Here is a 14,668-nt window from a genome sequence, read left to right as displayed (position 1 = left end):
TTAACAGATTCGAGCAATCCATTTAGTACGTACGCAAAAGAACGGGGTTTTTATTTACTTATTTTGCCCCCAATGAGGTCATCCACGATTTTCCATTCCATTCACACACATCTATTCTTCCCAACATTCCTTCTGCCTCTTCCCATCCTTCCACACTCTTTCTCCTCGTTTCCCTGTAACTATTACTATTACTATTAGTATTGGTATTAGTATTACCGAGCTCCTTCCCGGTTCTGATGAGCGGTCATTTGGACGACCATGCCTGCTTCATATCTGGCGCCTTTTGAACCTTCAGGTCATGCTTGATGAGCATGCTGCCCAACAGACTATTTTGTTATTATTCGAAAGATCACACTTTACCCTTTAAGCTTTATATTCCGCAAAATTACCGACTTTCGCTGACACACAAGACCACGTGAGGTCAAATAGCAAATGCCAACGACGGTGGGCCGATCTTACAATGAACCATGCTTACGTTATTTTATAACATTATCCCTTCCGAATAATGTCGACTTACCCATAAAGAGAGGAAAATGGGTGAGGGATGAATAATAATTAAAATAAAAACCCCGCCGCACACCATTACCTGGCAGACGGCAGCTCGGGAGGCGTCCATGGAATTTAATTTGTCTAAATACACATTTAACGTCATATACAGATTGATTTAACCTTCAACTTCGATTACAAATGCCAGACGAGCAGGGAAATAAAATTTTAATTGACAACAAACTAAGCATGATGATAACCCGGAAGCTCTCCAAATCTCGTGGGAATATGGTGGCTGATATCGCGATATCAAAATATATAAAATATATAAATAAGTAAGCATGTCATTTTGAAGGACAGGCCCACGTTGCTTTTTCAATTATAGTTCCACAAGCAAAACAGATTGAACTGGAACGACACTCGGTAGAGGACACACCAACGCAGGTCGTTTAGTAGACCACTGATGGGTCGGATCTGGATTTTGACCTGAAACAAAATCTCAGCAGCTTGTTCTTGGCGCCTAACCAACTCATACACCAAGTTTCGTCAGAATCCGTCCATAACTTTTTGAGACATCGTGCTATGTATCGTTTGGCCCATCACTCAATGGTGAAGAATCACTTAAGAAATTAAAGAACTCTCTGATCTGGATTCAGATCTTCACCAAAATCGAATCATTTCGTCCTGGTCGCATACTCAACCTCTCCACCAAATTTTCTCCAAATCTATCCACAACTTTGAGATATCTTGTTCACAAACAGACAGACAATCACCCAGACCAACAAGGAAGAGTCGTGCAGAGTACCTGCAAAATCCACCTCCACCTCTCCCCAAGAAAAACGCTGCCATGGATACATCAAATTGTCCATTTCATTAAGATTTAAATTGACGATCATAATCAAAGCTCGGTTCAATCGGATGGAAATGGATTTTCAGTTGAAAATTGATTTCTTCAGAAGTTTGACCTTGAGTTGACCTTTGACCTCAGAATAGTTGCTTTCCCAATTCAGTGATGTACTATGCAATTGCTGTTTAGTTTTCAAGTTACTAGGAGGAAAATGGATAATTTCCAGACAAAAAATTATGATTTTAGAAGTTTGACCTTGAGTTGACCTTTGACCCCAAAAATAGTTGGTTTTACAATCCCATGATGTACTATACAATTGCTCTTTATTTTTCACGTTATCGGATGGAAATTGACGATTTTTTAGATGAAAATTGATGATTTTAGAAGTTTTACCTTGAATTGACCTTTTGACCCCAAAAATAGTTGATTTTCCAATTCTGTGATGTTATATGCAATTGTTCTTTATTTGTCAGGTTATCGGATGGAAATTGACGAAATTAATTGAAAATTAATTTTTTTTTCTCCACCAGTTTATGCCGACATGGCGCTCAACAAATTTCATCTTGATCGATGACGTTTTGTACTTGTCGAATTATGACGTCATAATGGAGGCACCTATGACATCATCATTCACAGATGTTATTCCACATGAAGAGTTCTTTACAATGAGCCATGTCTCAATTTTTTCTATTCAGTGCTTTCAGAGATATAGAGGTGCAAATTTTTTCGGTTTTTCCAAGATGGCGGCCGAACCAAGTGGCCGATGACGTCATAATTATCATAAAAAATTATACAGGTGGAGTTGCACCTATGGTGAAATTTTCCTGTCAATTGGACCAACGGTTGCAGAGAAAATCATATTTATTTTGTGCGGACAAGCAGACAAACAAACGGACTCAAATGCAATACCCTCTCCTCTGGCGATACCTCGAAGATAGATACCTAGAAGCATTGGAGATAGAAAGGGATACGGATTTGGTAGGACTTTTAGGTAGCTTGAGTCTTGAGTGCGGATGGGTGATTGTGTGCATCTGTGCGGAGTGCTGTCTGTGGGGGTCTCATCAAGGAATGGTGTGTATTGTATGTTATGTTTCTCACCTAAGATCCGCCTTCGCCAACTCACCCCTCCCGGAAATAAAAAAAACCTCCAAAAATACATTTGGCACTTTTCATTTTTTATATATAAATTGGTCTGTTGTTGATATGGCACAGGCATGATGGGCCGAATGCCCCGCTCCAGCATCCAAATTCCTTGTGTATCGTGTCACCGCAGCCATTTGAGCGAAGAAAATACACTTTATAAATTTTCCGGATACTCCAGAAGAAAGGAGAGCTGCAACAGAAGGAATGCACAGGTGACATATCACAATTTCCTGGGGATATCAGAGCTATAGCTGGAGTGGCCATTGTAAATCATGGTCGTCCATATGAACAGAAAAGGCTACTGTAGCCTAAACTGCCAATTTGTGTGCGATCATCTACTTCTGTTCATTAATGTAGTTGCCAGATGGTGTGGGTCAGCGCATGACTAGAATCTTTGAAAAGTCGCAGCTATTGAGAAATTCCAAGGAGAATACCAAGGCATTTTGCTGGGGGATCTGGCGTACACGTATACCCACCGTGAATCCCTAGGACAGCAACTGAGAGACGCCACAACCAGGCGAAAAGGAGCACCAGGGGAGTGATCGAAAGAGCCTTTGGAATCCGGAAGAGACTTCCTTGTGTAGCCAAAGGAGCTCATTTCAGGTGTACAGGTAGTAAATTTCAATATTATTATTCTTTTTTTGTATACAAGGTCGAGGCTCGTGTAAGAGCTAACATTGATCACAAAAAAGACAAACTGACACATAAAACATAAAACATATGATAAGGGAGCGGGAGAACAAGATGGAGAGCAGGGACATCGGGAGATCTGTGGAAGGGAGAGGGCTTGGGGAGAGGAGGCGTGGGGAGGGGGGCGAGGTAAAAAAAAAACACATGAACACTGCTAGAACTTCCAGTAAATAAGTCGGTATTGTGAAGAAGAAGAAGAAGAAGAAGAAGAAGAGGAAGAGGAAGAAGAAGAAGAAAGAAGCATGAAGATTCGTGATCAATTGTGAAGAAACCGTTTATAATTTGAGAACCTTTTCTGCATTTACACTTCTGCGAACATCTCATTTGGTCTTTGCTTTTCTTTCAGTTGGAGCAGTCGGTTTGCATCATTTGGCGAGACAAGGTAACGATCCCCTGCCAGAACCAAACAGAGTAGAAGCGGATTTGTGCAGGAACATAATTTCGACAGAGGTCCATTATGGAACACTTTATTCAGTAAGTACAAATTATGACACTTTTTACTTAATATTGAAATTTCTTCCAAAATTCGAATCGTTTTCACAGGTCTAAGCAAAGCCGTTTTCCTTTTTCCGTGTAATACTCTATTTTGGCTTCATAAGCCCTTCGTTTACATTTTGCGGCCTCTTGCTGAAGAGCAATCAGTTTCATCTTGGCTTCGTGCTCTTCTTTCAGGAAAGACAATGCTTCGGTCGTCTTTAGCAGTACCGGGTTCGCATGCTGAGCTGGGGATGTGGACGATTTATTGCTTTTCCTGCAGTAAAAGCACATTCACATAGGAGTCCACAAGATGGAGCAGATCTCATATAAAGTGAAGTGCAGTTTGCTCATTTTTTTCTAAACAAGAAAGCCAATCGTTCCTTACCCTTTGCCTTTGGACTTGCCCGTTTTGTTTGTATGAGCATTCTGCGTTAAATCGGCATCATCATCGTCTTCTTCTTCTTCTTCTTCTTCTTCTTCTTCAAGCTCTTCCAGCAGAACTCCATCTTCCTCCTTAACGGCACTACAAGAGAAACAAGAAAAAGAGCAATCAGAGATTGCAAACCCTCGCCAGGATGTATTTTCAGTGTTTTTTTAAGGCTTTTGTGTTAAAACAAATATGGCGGCCGAACCACGTGACCGATGACGCCATCATTTAAAAAAAATTTATAAACCAATTTATTCCTAGATTATGCTCAAGAAATTTCATCTTGATCGGATGAAGTTTTATACTTGTCGAATTATGATGTCATAATGGAGGCACCTATGACATCATCATTAACATATTTTATTCCCCATGGAAGACCGAGAAAGACTTGGCTAAAGATGGTGGAAGAAGAAATGCGGGCAAGGGGGTTAACAAGGAGAGATGCAGAAAATAGGGCAAAATGGAGAAGATTGTCATGGGGACCGCAAGGCTAACCCCCGCTCTAGCAGGGAAAATGGCCTTAAAATGCATGTTGTTGTTGTTGTTGTTGTATTCCCCATGGAGAGTTCTTTAAAATGAGCCATGTCCCAATTTTTTCTATTCAGCGCTTTCGGAGATATAGAGGTGCAAAGTTTTTCGATTTTTCCAAGATGGCGGCTGAACCACGTGACCTATGACGTCATAATTATTTTTAAAATCAACAGGTGGAGTTGCACCTATGGTGAAAATTTCCTGTCAATCGGACCAACGGTTGCAGAGAAAATCATATTTATTCTGTGCGGACAAACAGACAAACAGACAAACGGACTCAAATGCAATACCCTCTCCTCTGGCGAGGGTAAAAATGGTTTAGGTCTTTTTTGAATACAGTATATATCAATGTTTCAATGAATTAGAAAGAATGTGCAGGGATTTACTCTATCCGGATTCGGATCTTCACCAAAATGATTCATCCTTGTCATACACAAACCTTGTCCACCAAGTTATAGCCGAATCAATCCATAACTTGAGATATTGTGTTTTATGGAGGTTTTAGCCCTATCACTCAATGGTGAAGAATCACTGAAAAAAACTCAGATCGGGATTCAGACCTTCACCAAAATTGAATGAATTCTTCCTTGTCCCACACCCAACCTGTCCACCACGTTTTGTCCGAATCCATCCACAACCTTTTGAGATATCGTGCTATATATCGTTTTTGGCCCTCCTTGAGAAATCCTGTTCACAGACAGACAGGGGTGAAAACATAACCTCCTCCACCTTCCGGGTGGCGAAGATAATTAATTACCTTAATTGAGAATCAGCTGTGTTGGGGCTTCTGAACGGAAAATGAACTGATGTAGATGTGACGAAAAAAGTTTAATTGCTTGATAGATTCCAAGGTCTAGTATCATGTTGCCAAAGTGAAGCTGCTGAAAGTTTGGGAGTTTCATAAACCCTTCTGATGAGTATGGTCAAGCAGGAAAAGCAACCGAGGGAAGAGACGCAAACTGGCAAACGAAGCAGGAAACGAAACAGTTGCCGCAAAGATGGAGATGTTGAAGCAGATCTTCTGTGATGCTTTGAGCACATGGGATCACGGAATGCTCCTATCAATGGTCCTTTTCAAGAAAGCTTACTTCAGGCATGAACGGTGAAATATTGCATCACTGGGCGTGTGTGCTTCAGCATGGAAGGAGCGAGGAAGAAACTTCTGGAAGTGGAAGCCGCCATGTTTAAAAAAGAGAGAGATCTTCCATGTGTTGTACGAATCTTCACACAACTCTTGGATGACCGGTTCAATCTGGACTGACTGATTGAAAAACTGGAACAGGTGCCTAGAGATGGAGAACAAGAAGATCATGCTCCTTGTTAACAACTGCAGCACACATTCCGATGTTCCTGGAGGACTCTCTCAGATCGACATCAGACGTCTTCCTCCGAACACCACATCCATTATGCAGCCATGTGATGTGGGCATTATTTAGACCATGAAAGCTTACTTCAGGCATGAGATGTGTTGAGCAATAATAGACATGCTTGAGGACAATGGTGATCACCTGACAGCAAACAAGATTGCAAAGAAAATTAATATGCTTGCTATGCCATGCACATGCACATGCCATGATGATGACATGCACATGCCATGATGATGACATGCACATGCCACATGCACATGATTCTTGATGCCATGCACATGTTGTCTGCAACCTGGTCCAAGGTCTCTTCAGAGACCATCGTCAATTGTTGGGAAGGAGGATTAAACCTCAAGTGGAAGAGCGTGCCGTAGCTGCGGAAGAGCTGGAAGCAGCTGATGTTCCCCTTGGAATGTCTGCAGTCGAGTTCCAAGCTTGGGTTTCCCTTGACAATGAAATTCCGGTGACGCTTGAAGACGACGAAGAGGAAGATGAAGTGGTCCTGGAAGGAAATATGTCAAAAATCAATATTAATTAATGCATCGGAACAGTATTCTGATGATGACCCCACTGAAAATGAAGAAGTCGAATGCAATCCTTCAAATGCTGAAATGCGGGCTTGTCTTCACCTTCAAGTCTTGAGGGGCGCGAATTTAACAACATGGAAGGTTTGAAAATCTTCAAGGTGACGTCCGGGATCTTTTGAGGGCACAGCCCATGGTTCAGACATACATATGGCGGTTCATTAATAATAAGGCCATATGTATTGTACCATCTGTGTTTGGTCTGTAATGTGCCGAAATACCGAAAACATGACAAACTAGAACACCACTCTTCGACGTCATGACGTCAACCGATATGCTTCTGCCCACATTATTACATCATTATAATACTTGTACCAAGTTTAATTTAAATCTCTTTAGCTGTTCTCAAGGTATCACATTTTTACCTGACATCTCCTCTTAACATTTGATCTGTTGATGCCATAACCCAATCAGTTCATCTTTGCATCATTTATACTTCTACCAAATTTGCTCAAAATCCCATCATTGGTCCACGAGTTGGTGTGGCAACATAATTTTTACTTAACATGATCTTTGGCCTTTGACCTCTTGACCCCAAAATCTAATCAGTTCATCTTTAACTCATTATACATTCCTGCACCAAGTTTGACTAATATCCCTTCAGCCGTTCTCAAGTTATCACGGTAACGAAGTAATTGTAACGTAGCATGACCTTTAATCTTTCACCTCTTGACCCCAAAATCGAATCAGTTTATCTTTGCATCATAATATACAATTATACCAAATTTGGTGAAAATCCCATGACCGGTTCACAAGGTAGCTCGGTAACAGAATTTTTGCCTGACGTCTGACATATGACCTTTGACCTCTTGACCCCAAAATCTAATCAGTTAATCTTTACATCATTATACATACCTGTACCAAGTTTGAATTAGATCCCTTCAGCCGTTCAAGTTATAGACCTATTAGACTTTGACCTTTGACCTCGACCCCAAAATCAAATAAGTTCATCTTTGCATCATAATATACTAGGGCATGCCCGTACTATATATATATCTAAAATTATATCCCCCCCCTCTATTTACATGAAATGGTTTGGTCCATTCGCAAAGCCAAAGCGAACGGCTTGCGAGTACGGTGACAATCCCCCCCCTCTATTTACATGAAATGGTTTGGTCCAAAGCGAACGGCTTGCGAGTACGGTGACAATCCCCCCCCTCTATTTACATGAAATGGTTTGGTCCAAAGCGAATGGCTTGCGGAGTTTGGTAAAGAAATCGCCATAGCGTGCACAAACGCGCAGGAAAGCGAAAGAATCGCAAATTAGTTTTAATTAGTTTTAAAACATAGTTTAACGCCAACATAGCGGCAACATAGTTTGCCAACGTGAAATAAATGAATACGCTCTCAAATGTGCCGTCCGAGGCAGAGTCTGTTCGGCACGTTCGGCACACGTGATAGCTCGCTGCTCTCTGATTGGTTGAATCGTTTTTTGGACATAGCTCGGTAACTACTTGTCCGATTAATATGAAACCTTGAAAAGGCACATCCTCGGGTCCCCAGCAATATACCTGGCAAGTTTAAAGTATATCGGACCCGTGGTTGTCGAGAAACAGCGGTCACAGACAAACAAACACACAGACATTACTGGAATTATAGATAGAAGATACTTGTACCAACTTTGGTCAAAATCCCACCACTGGTTGAAGAGTTATCGTCGTAGTAACAGGATTTTTACCTTACATGACCTCTGACCTTTGGCCCTGTGACCCCAAAATCTAATCAGTTCATCTATACCTCATTATACATACCTGCACCAAGTTTGACTAAGATACCATCTGAAGTTCTCAAGTTATCGCGGTAATGAAACCCTATCACGGACGGACGGACGGACGGACAACATGAAAATTCAAGGAATTCCATGAATTACCTTTTCAGGTGGGAGCCACGCACGGTTGTGGTTTTTTTTAAATGCCACTGAGGTATCAGGGTGCGAGAGATGAAGGAGCCATGAACTTAAACTTCCGTGGCGTTATCACAGTTATCTGTACTGTTAAAATGAGAGAAACCAAACACCTTGAATAACTCCTCCAACTCCTCCTCCTCCTCCTCCTCCTCCCTCCTCCTCCTCCCCCTTTTATTGCTCAGCTTTGTACTGTATTTTAAATATCCCGCCCCCCAATGTTTATAATACATGTGTTACGTGGTCCCCTCGGTGAATACCTGGTCTCGGTGACCCCCGGACCGTGAGAGGAACTTCGCCAGAAAGCTGTATTATATATGCGCTTTCACCACGCAATCCATATGAATTTCACCCAAGAGACAACTGACGTTCAAGGATATATTTCAATGGGAATGACCATACAATTGCAATGACACAACCACGGAGATTTTCCCCGAGCAATCAACCATATACAACCATCAACAATTCCCAATTCACAAGCACTTTCCTATGAGTAAGATGGCCATCTTATATACGTGTGTCCCGGTGAGTACTCACGACACCCTTTTGGTCTCGGTCCCGCACAATGTCTCTGGGCCCCTCCTGACCAAGATGATGGTCGCCGTCACCGCACTCGGGCGGTTGAACGAACCCCGGGTGGACGTTTTTCCACCGGGCAGGTATCGTACCAGGCACCGTGCTGCAGCCCCTCGTGGCCACGCGAAGCGGATACGGTAAAGCAAGCCAAACCCCACGCCGCTTGCAAGGCGCGGTAGGCCCCAACGTGCGACCCGCACGCGTCTGTTTGGACGGTGCCGCGAACGAGGCCAGACGCGGGTCGATGCACGGCCCCACGTCAACTTGCCGTTTCCACCGGGCAGGTACACGTCCCGGTAATTCCTCTCGCCAGACAGGCTTCGGATCGGAACGCCGCTTTTCCACGCAGCGCAAGGTCGATCCCACCTTTTGTCGGTGCGGGGCGAGGAAGAATAATCCCCGTCCTTTTCCTCGTGTCTTTTTCCCTTCCGTTTCCGGTCACTTCCGTTTCCGGCCACTCCCTCAGAAGGGCTCCTGACCCTCCAACCACAACAACTACACAACAACTTAATATACTACACACGGATAAGCAAAGACCTGAATGGTATTCACATACATTCACATAAATATGTAACACATGCTTGCTTCAAATAATATGGCGATTTGACCTTCATGTGGTTACACCTGACAGCTCACCAAATCTGACCCCGAATCGGTGAGCAAACCATAACCCAAAAACGTTGACCAAACCAAGAAAGCCAATCATTACTTACCGTTTGAACTTTCTCCTTTGATTTGTATGAGCATTCTGCGTTGAATTACCATCATCGTCACCTTTTTCTTCTTCAAGCTCTTCCAGAAGAACTCCGTCTTCCTCCTTAACGACACTGTAATCCAAAAAACAGGGTTTTTTTTTTTGTGTACAGAGTCGAGGCTCGTGAAAGAGCTAACATTTATCAAACAAACAAATCAAACAAACAAGCAATTCCCCAGATCCAACAAAGTATATAAAAAGGAGAGCGGTCGACAAGATGGGGAGAGAAGGGGAGGAAGCACACAGACACAACATTTGAGAGCAGGGACATCGGGAGATGTTTTTGGAGGCAGAGGGCCTGGGGGGAGGCAGGATAGGTATAAAACGCAAGGACACCAAGGACTTCCAGGAAAGAAGTCAAAAGTCACCTCAAAAAGTGGATTTGGGGTGAAATTAGCGGGGGTAGAAAAGATCAAGGTTTTGGATGGGGGAAGATAAGAGATGGTGGTGAACAGCCGTTTTAAAGACCTGGAGGTAGGAGTGGGATTGAAGAGAGTGAGGGAGTTTGTTCCAGAGGCGGGAGAAAAGAGGAATGAAAGAGTGATGGTGAGCAGAGAGTCTTGATTTTGGCAGTTTAACCATCAGAGGGTTGCAGGCAGATCGTGTACGACCTGTAGGAATATTTGGGGGACAGAGCCCAGAGAGAGCTGGGGGTGCAAGGCCGGAGAGGAGTCGTTAGAAGACGGAAAGACCACCAACCTGCCTGCGGTGAGTGAGTGAAAGGCCCTCGGAGATAGCGTCATCGCGGGAGATTCCAATGATTCTGAACGCTTTGGTTTCAACAACGTGAAGACGAGCTAGGTGTGAGGCAGGAGCACCAGCCCAGAGGGGAGAACAGTATTCCATTGAGCTGCAGATGAAAGCCTTGTATGTGGTGAGGAGCTCAGGTGTGCCTAGGAAGGACTTCGCATGACGGAGGATGCCCAGTCGGCGACTGGCTTTGGAGGCCAGCTTGGAAATGTGGTTTTCCCAGGAAAGATCATGGCAGATAGTGAGACCCAAAAGCTTGAGCGACAGAACTTCTTGGAGAGGATTATTCAGAAAGTAGATGGGAGGGTTGTCCAGTCGGTCTTTTCGGAGAGACATCGTAAGAGTGTGAGATTTGTCAGGATTGAAAGACATGTTCCACTTGTTTGCCCAGTCTGTGATTTTATCCAGGTCTGCAGAGAGTGAGGAGGCTGCAGACTGCCGGCTTATTGTAAATTAAAGAATGTCATAAACTAGAACGGCACTCAGTTACCGCCTCTGGAGCAAAGTCCCTCACTCTCTTCAATCCCACTCCTCCCTGCAGGTCTTTAAAACAGCTGTTCACCACCATCTCTTATCTTCCCCCAACCAAAACCTTGATCTTTTCTACCCCCGTTAATTCACCGCAGATCCACTTTTATTTTTTGGAAATCCCAACTTTATTCTTTCCTGGAAGTTCCAGCAGAGTCCATGTGTTTTATACCTTTCCCAACCCCCCCCCCCACCCCACCTTCCCATGCCTCCTCCCCCCAAGCCCTCTCCCTCCCACAGATCTCCCGATGTCCCTGTTCTCTGATGTTGTACTTGTGTGCTTCCCTCTCTCTCCCCCATCTTGTCTCCCGCTCCCTTTATTGTATGTTTTGTGTGCCCGTTTGTCTTTTTTTGTGATTGATGTTAGCTCTTCCACGAGCCTCGATCTTGTATACCAAAAAAAAAAAAAAAAAGTAGAGAGCAAACGGTTGACCATATCACTCAATGGTGAAGAATCACTCAAAAAATTAAATAATTCTCATTTCCGAATCATATTCAGATCTTTACCAAAATTGAATCGAATCGCCCTTGTAACACACACAACCTCTCCACCAAGTTTCGTCCAAATCCGTCCATAACTTTTTTAGATATCCTGCTATTTATCGTTTTTGGCCCTAACTCTCAATGGTGAAGAATCATTTAAAAATTAAATAATCCTCATTTCCGAATCATATTCAGATCTTTACCAAAATTGAATCGAATCGCCCTTGTAACACACACAACCTCTCCACCAAGTTTCGTCCAAATCCGTCCATAACTTTTTTAGATATCCTGCTATTTATCGTTTTTGGCCCTAACTCTCAATGGTGAAGAATCATTTAAAAATTAAATAATCCTCATTTCCGAATCATATTCAGATCTTTACCAAAATTGAATCGAATCGTCCTCGTCACACACACAACCTCTCCACGAAGTTTCGTCCAAATCCGTCGATAACTTTTTGAGATATCCTGCTATGTATAGTTTTTGGCCCTATCTCCCAAAGCATGGTGTTGGCTTAGCGGTTAGGGTGCCGACTTGGGATCCTAGGATCCTGGGTTCGAATCCCGGTCGATCGCTGAATTAACGCCAGGGGGGTTGACTCAGCCTGACCATCCTTCCGAGGTCGGCAAATTGAGTACCAGCTTGCTGGGATGAATGATCCTGGTGTGTACCCCGGCTTAGAATAGGTACACCGTATCCCTGCGCATCGAAGAGCATGACCAAGGGTTGGTGTCAGGAAGGGCATCCGGCCATAAAAACATTGCCTCAAACAGGGAACCATAATTGTCATAGGGCCCGCAAGGCTAACCCCTGCTCTAGCGGGGAAAATGGCCTTAAAACGATCATTCATTCATTCATTCCCAATGGTGAAGAATCACTTTTAAAATTCCAGTAGCCAGATCCGAATCCGGATCTTCACCAAAATCTAATCATTTCGTCCTTGTCACACACGCTACATCTCTGCCGAATTTCGTCCGAATCCGTCCACAACTTTTTGAGATATTTTGTTAACAAACGGACAGACAGACAGACAGAGGTGAAAACATAACCTCCATCCAGCTTTGGTGTCGGAAGTAACTAGAACACCATCACGTACCTCCGTCAAACTGAACATTTTATGCTTTGTATCCCACTAATAGGCCGGATCTATATCGGGACCTTCACCAAAATGTAATGGCCTTGTTCTTGTCGTCTACCTAACCTATCCACCAAGTTTTGTCCGAATCCGTCCAAAACTTTTTGAGATATCATGCCGTATGTGTTTTGTTTACCTACTTCTCAATAGTGAGGAATTACTGAAAAAAATATCGAATCCAGATTCGATTTTCACCAAAATTGAATCAATTTGTCCGTGTGATACACCAAACCTGTTCACAAAGTTTTGTCCGAATCCGTCCACAATTTTTTGAGATATCATGCCGTATGTCGTTCCCCCCCCCCCCCCCCCCCCCCCTATCTCTCAATAGTGAAGAATCACTTTTAAAATTCTCGGATCCGGATTCCATTCTCACCAAAATTGAATCAATTTGTCCGTGTGATAAATGGAACCTGTCAAAGTTTTGTCCGATTCCGTCCATAACTTTTTGAGATAAATTATCATGCTATATGTTGCTTTTTGCGCTACTGTACTGAAAGGTGAGGACTAACTTGTAGAATTCTCGGATCCGGATTCGATTTTCACCAAAATTTAATCAATTTGTCCCTGTGATACACCGGACATGTCTACAAAGTTTTGTCCGAATGCGTCCACAACTTTTTGAGATATCATGCTGTGTGTCATTTTTTTGCCCTACCCCTCAACAGTGAGGAATCACTTTAAAATTATCGGATCCAGATTCGAATTTCGAATCAATTTGTCCGTGTGATAAACCGAACCTGTCCACAAAGTTTTGTCCGAATCCATCCGCAACTTCTTGAGATTTTTAACGTTTTAAAACATTTTCACAACTTTTTGAGACAGACACACAACTCACTCACAGACAGACACAGGTGAAAACATAACCTCCTCCCACGTTCCAGGTGGCAAAGGTAAATACCTTAAGTGCGAATGAGCCGTGCTGGTCCATGTTGGAATCGGACGAATGTGCTGAGCTTGTTTCAGACTGGCAGCTGCTGCTGGAGCATCATCATCCACGTCATTATGCACTTGATCCAAGTCTCCAGCTATGATTGTCAATATCGCAACAATTTCTTCACCCACTTCACAGATCGCGGCCTCCCCACCTCCTCTTTTCTGCATGTCCAGTTTCTTCTCACGAGCAAGTGCCTTTGCCTTCGTCTTCATCCTCCTCCAGAGTTCTCGGAGGTCCCTGGCAGAGGATTTTGGTCGCTCTGGGTAATGGGCCGCCATCCATTTTGAAATGTCTTCCCATGCGAGCTGCTTTTTCCTATTTGTGCTCGTGTCGCTTCTCCTGTCTTGGATTGTTCCTTGGTGAACCTTGATTGCTTCCAGGAAACCCATTCGTTGCTCCAATGAAAAATTGTCCACTCTTTTCTTTCCCGACATGTTGCCCTCGTCGTAGGCCGATGCGGAGTCATTTAGGTGAATGGGTTAGGTAACCTCTTGGATGGCGCCATATGTTTAAAAGGCATTGAATCATAAGTTAGACGCGCACAACTAATCGGCTGTTTATCTCCTTTCATAAAATGGCGATCTAGACGGTCGATTACCTGTGCGCGCACAACGACGTGTTGGTCATCGTTTAACCAGTTAGGGCTATGGTTAGGGTTAGGGTTTGGGTTAGGGTTGTTAGGGTTCGGGTTTCGGTTTAGGTTAGGGTTAGGGTTCGCTAATGTCCTTTCGTAAATTCGGGTTAGGGTTAGGGTTAGGGTTAGGGTTCGCTAATATCCTTTCGTAAATTCGACCCTTTAAGACTTTAGCAAAAACGAAAACCAAAAACTTGCAAGACATTTTGCAACTTGCGTTGAGTTCTTTATTTCGAACATAAGTTAAAAGGAGGAACACCATCCTGACTGGACAATTGCCGTTATAATACCTCATTCTTCCTCTGCAATTTCTATCATTAAATGAAGATACAATGAAATTTACTTATCCACGTTAACCCTACAATATACGAAAATGTTGGATTCCATAAGAAAATTGTAAAAATAAGACGAACACGGAG

General features: G+C 43.3%; 2 protein-coding genes across 7 annotated transcripts in view; both read right to left on the bottom strand.

Moving 5' to 3' along the window:
* The window catches only part of TFB1M (transcription factor B1, mitochondrial), a 35,287-nt gene extending 34,563 nt beyond the window's left edge, over positions 1 to 724 (bottom strand). For 2 of the 6 annotated variants that reach the window (XM_078778769.1, XM_078778767.1), the window contains exon 1: positions 518 to 598. The gene's annotated coding sequence lies outside the window, so the exon portion shown is untranslated. Of the gene's footprint in view, positions 1 to 216; positions 474 to 517 lie in introns of those variants that run through there. The other 4 variants (XM_078778766.1, XM_078778768.1, XM_068116132.2 and 1 more) reach the window with 4 other exon arrangements.
* A 2,893-nt stretch (positions 725 to 3,617) lies between these two features.
* Positions 3,618 to 14,514, bottom strand: LOC137427027 (uncharacterized). Its single transcript, XM_068116140.2, has 4 exons — positions 13,580 to 14,514; positions 9,742 to 9,855; positions 4,029 to 4,166; positions 3,618 to 3,917 (listed from the first exon to the last, which is right to left on the bottom strand). Exons 1-4 carry the CDS (start codon positions 14,047 to 14,049, stop codon positions 3,704 to 3,706), a joined length of 936 nt encoding a protein of 311 aa, XP_067972241.1. The 5' UTR covers positions 14,050 to 14,514; the 3' UTR covers positions 3,618 to 3,703.
* Positions 14,515 to 14,668: the final 154 nt, after the last annotated feature.

The sequence above is a fragment of the Myxine glutinosa genome, chromosome 5, assembly GCF_964187855.1.
Source record: "Myxine glutinosa chromosome 5, kmMyxGlut1.1, whole genome shotgun sequence".
Classification (NCBI taxonomy): Eukaryota; Metazoa; Chordata; class Myxini; order Myxiniformes; family Myxinidae; genus Myxine; species Myxine glutinosa.
The sequence above is the reverse complement of the archived record's forward strand: the minus strand, read 5'-3'. Positions and strand labels throughout refer to the sequence as shown.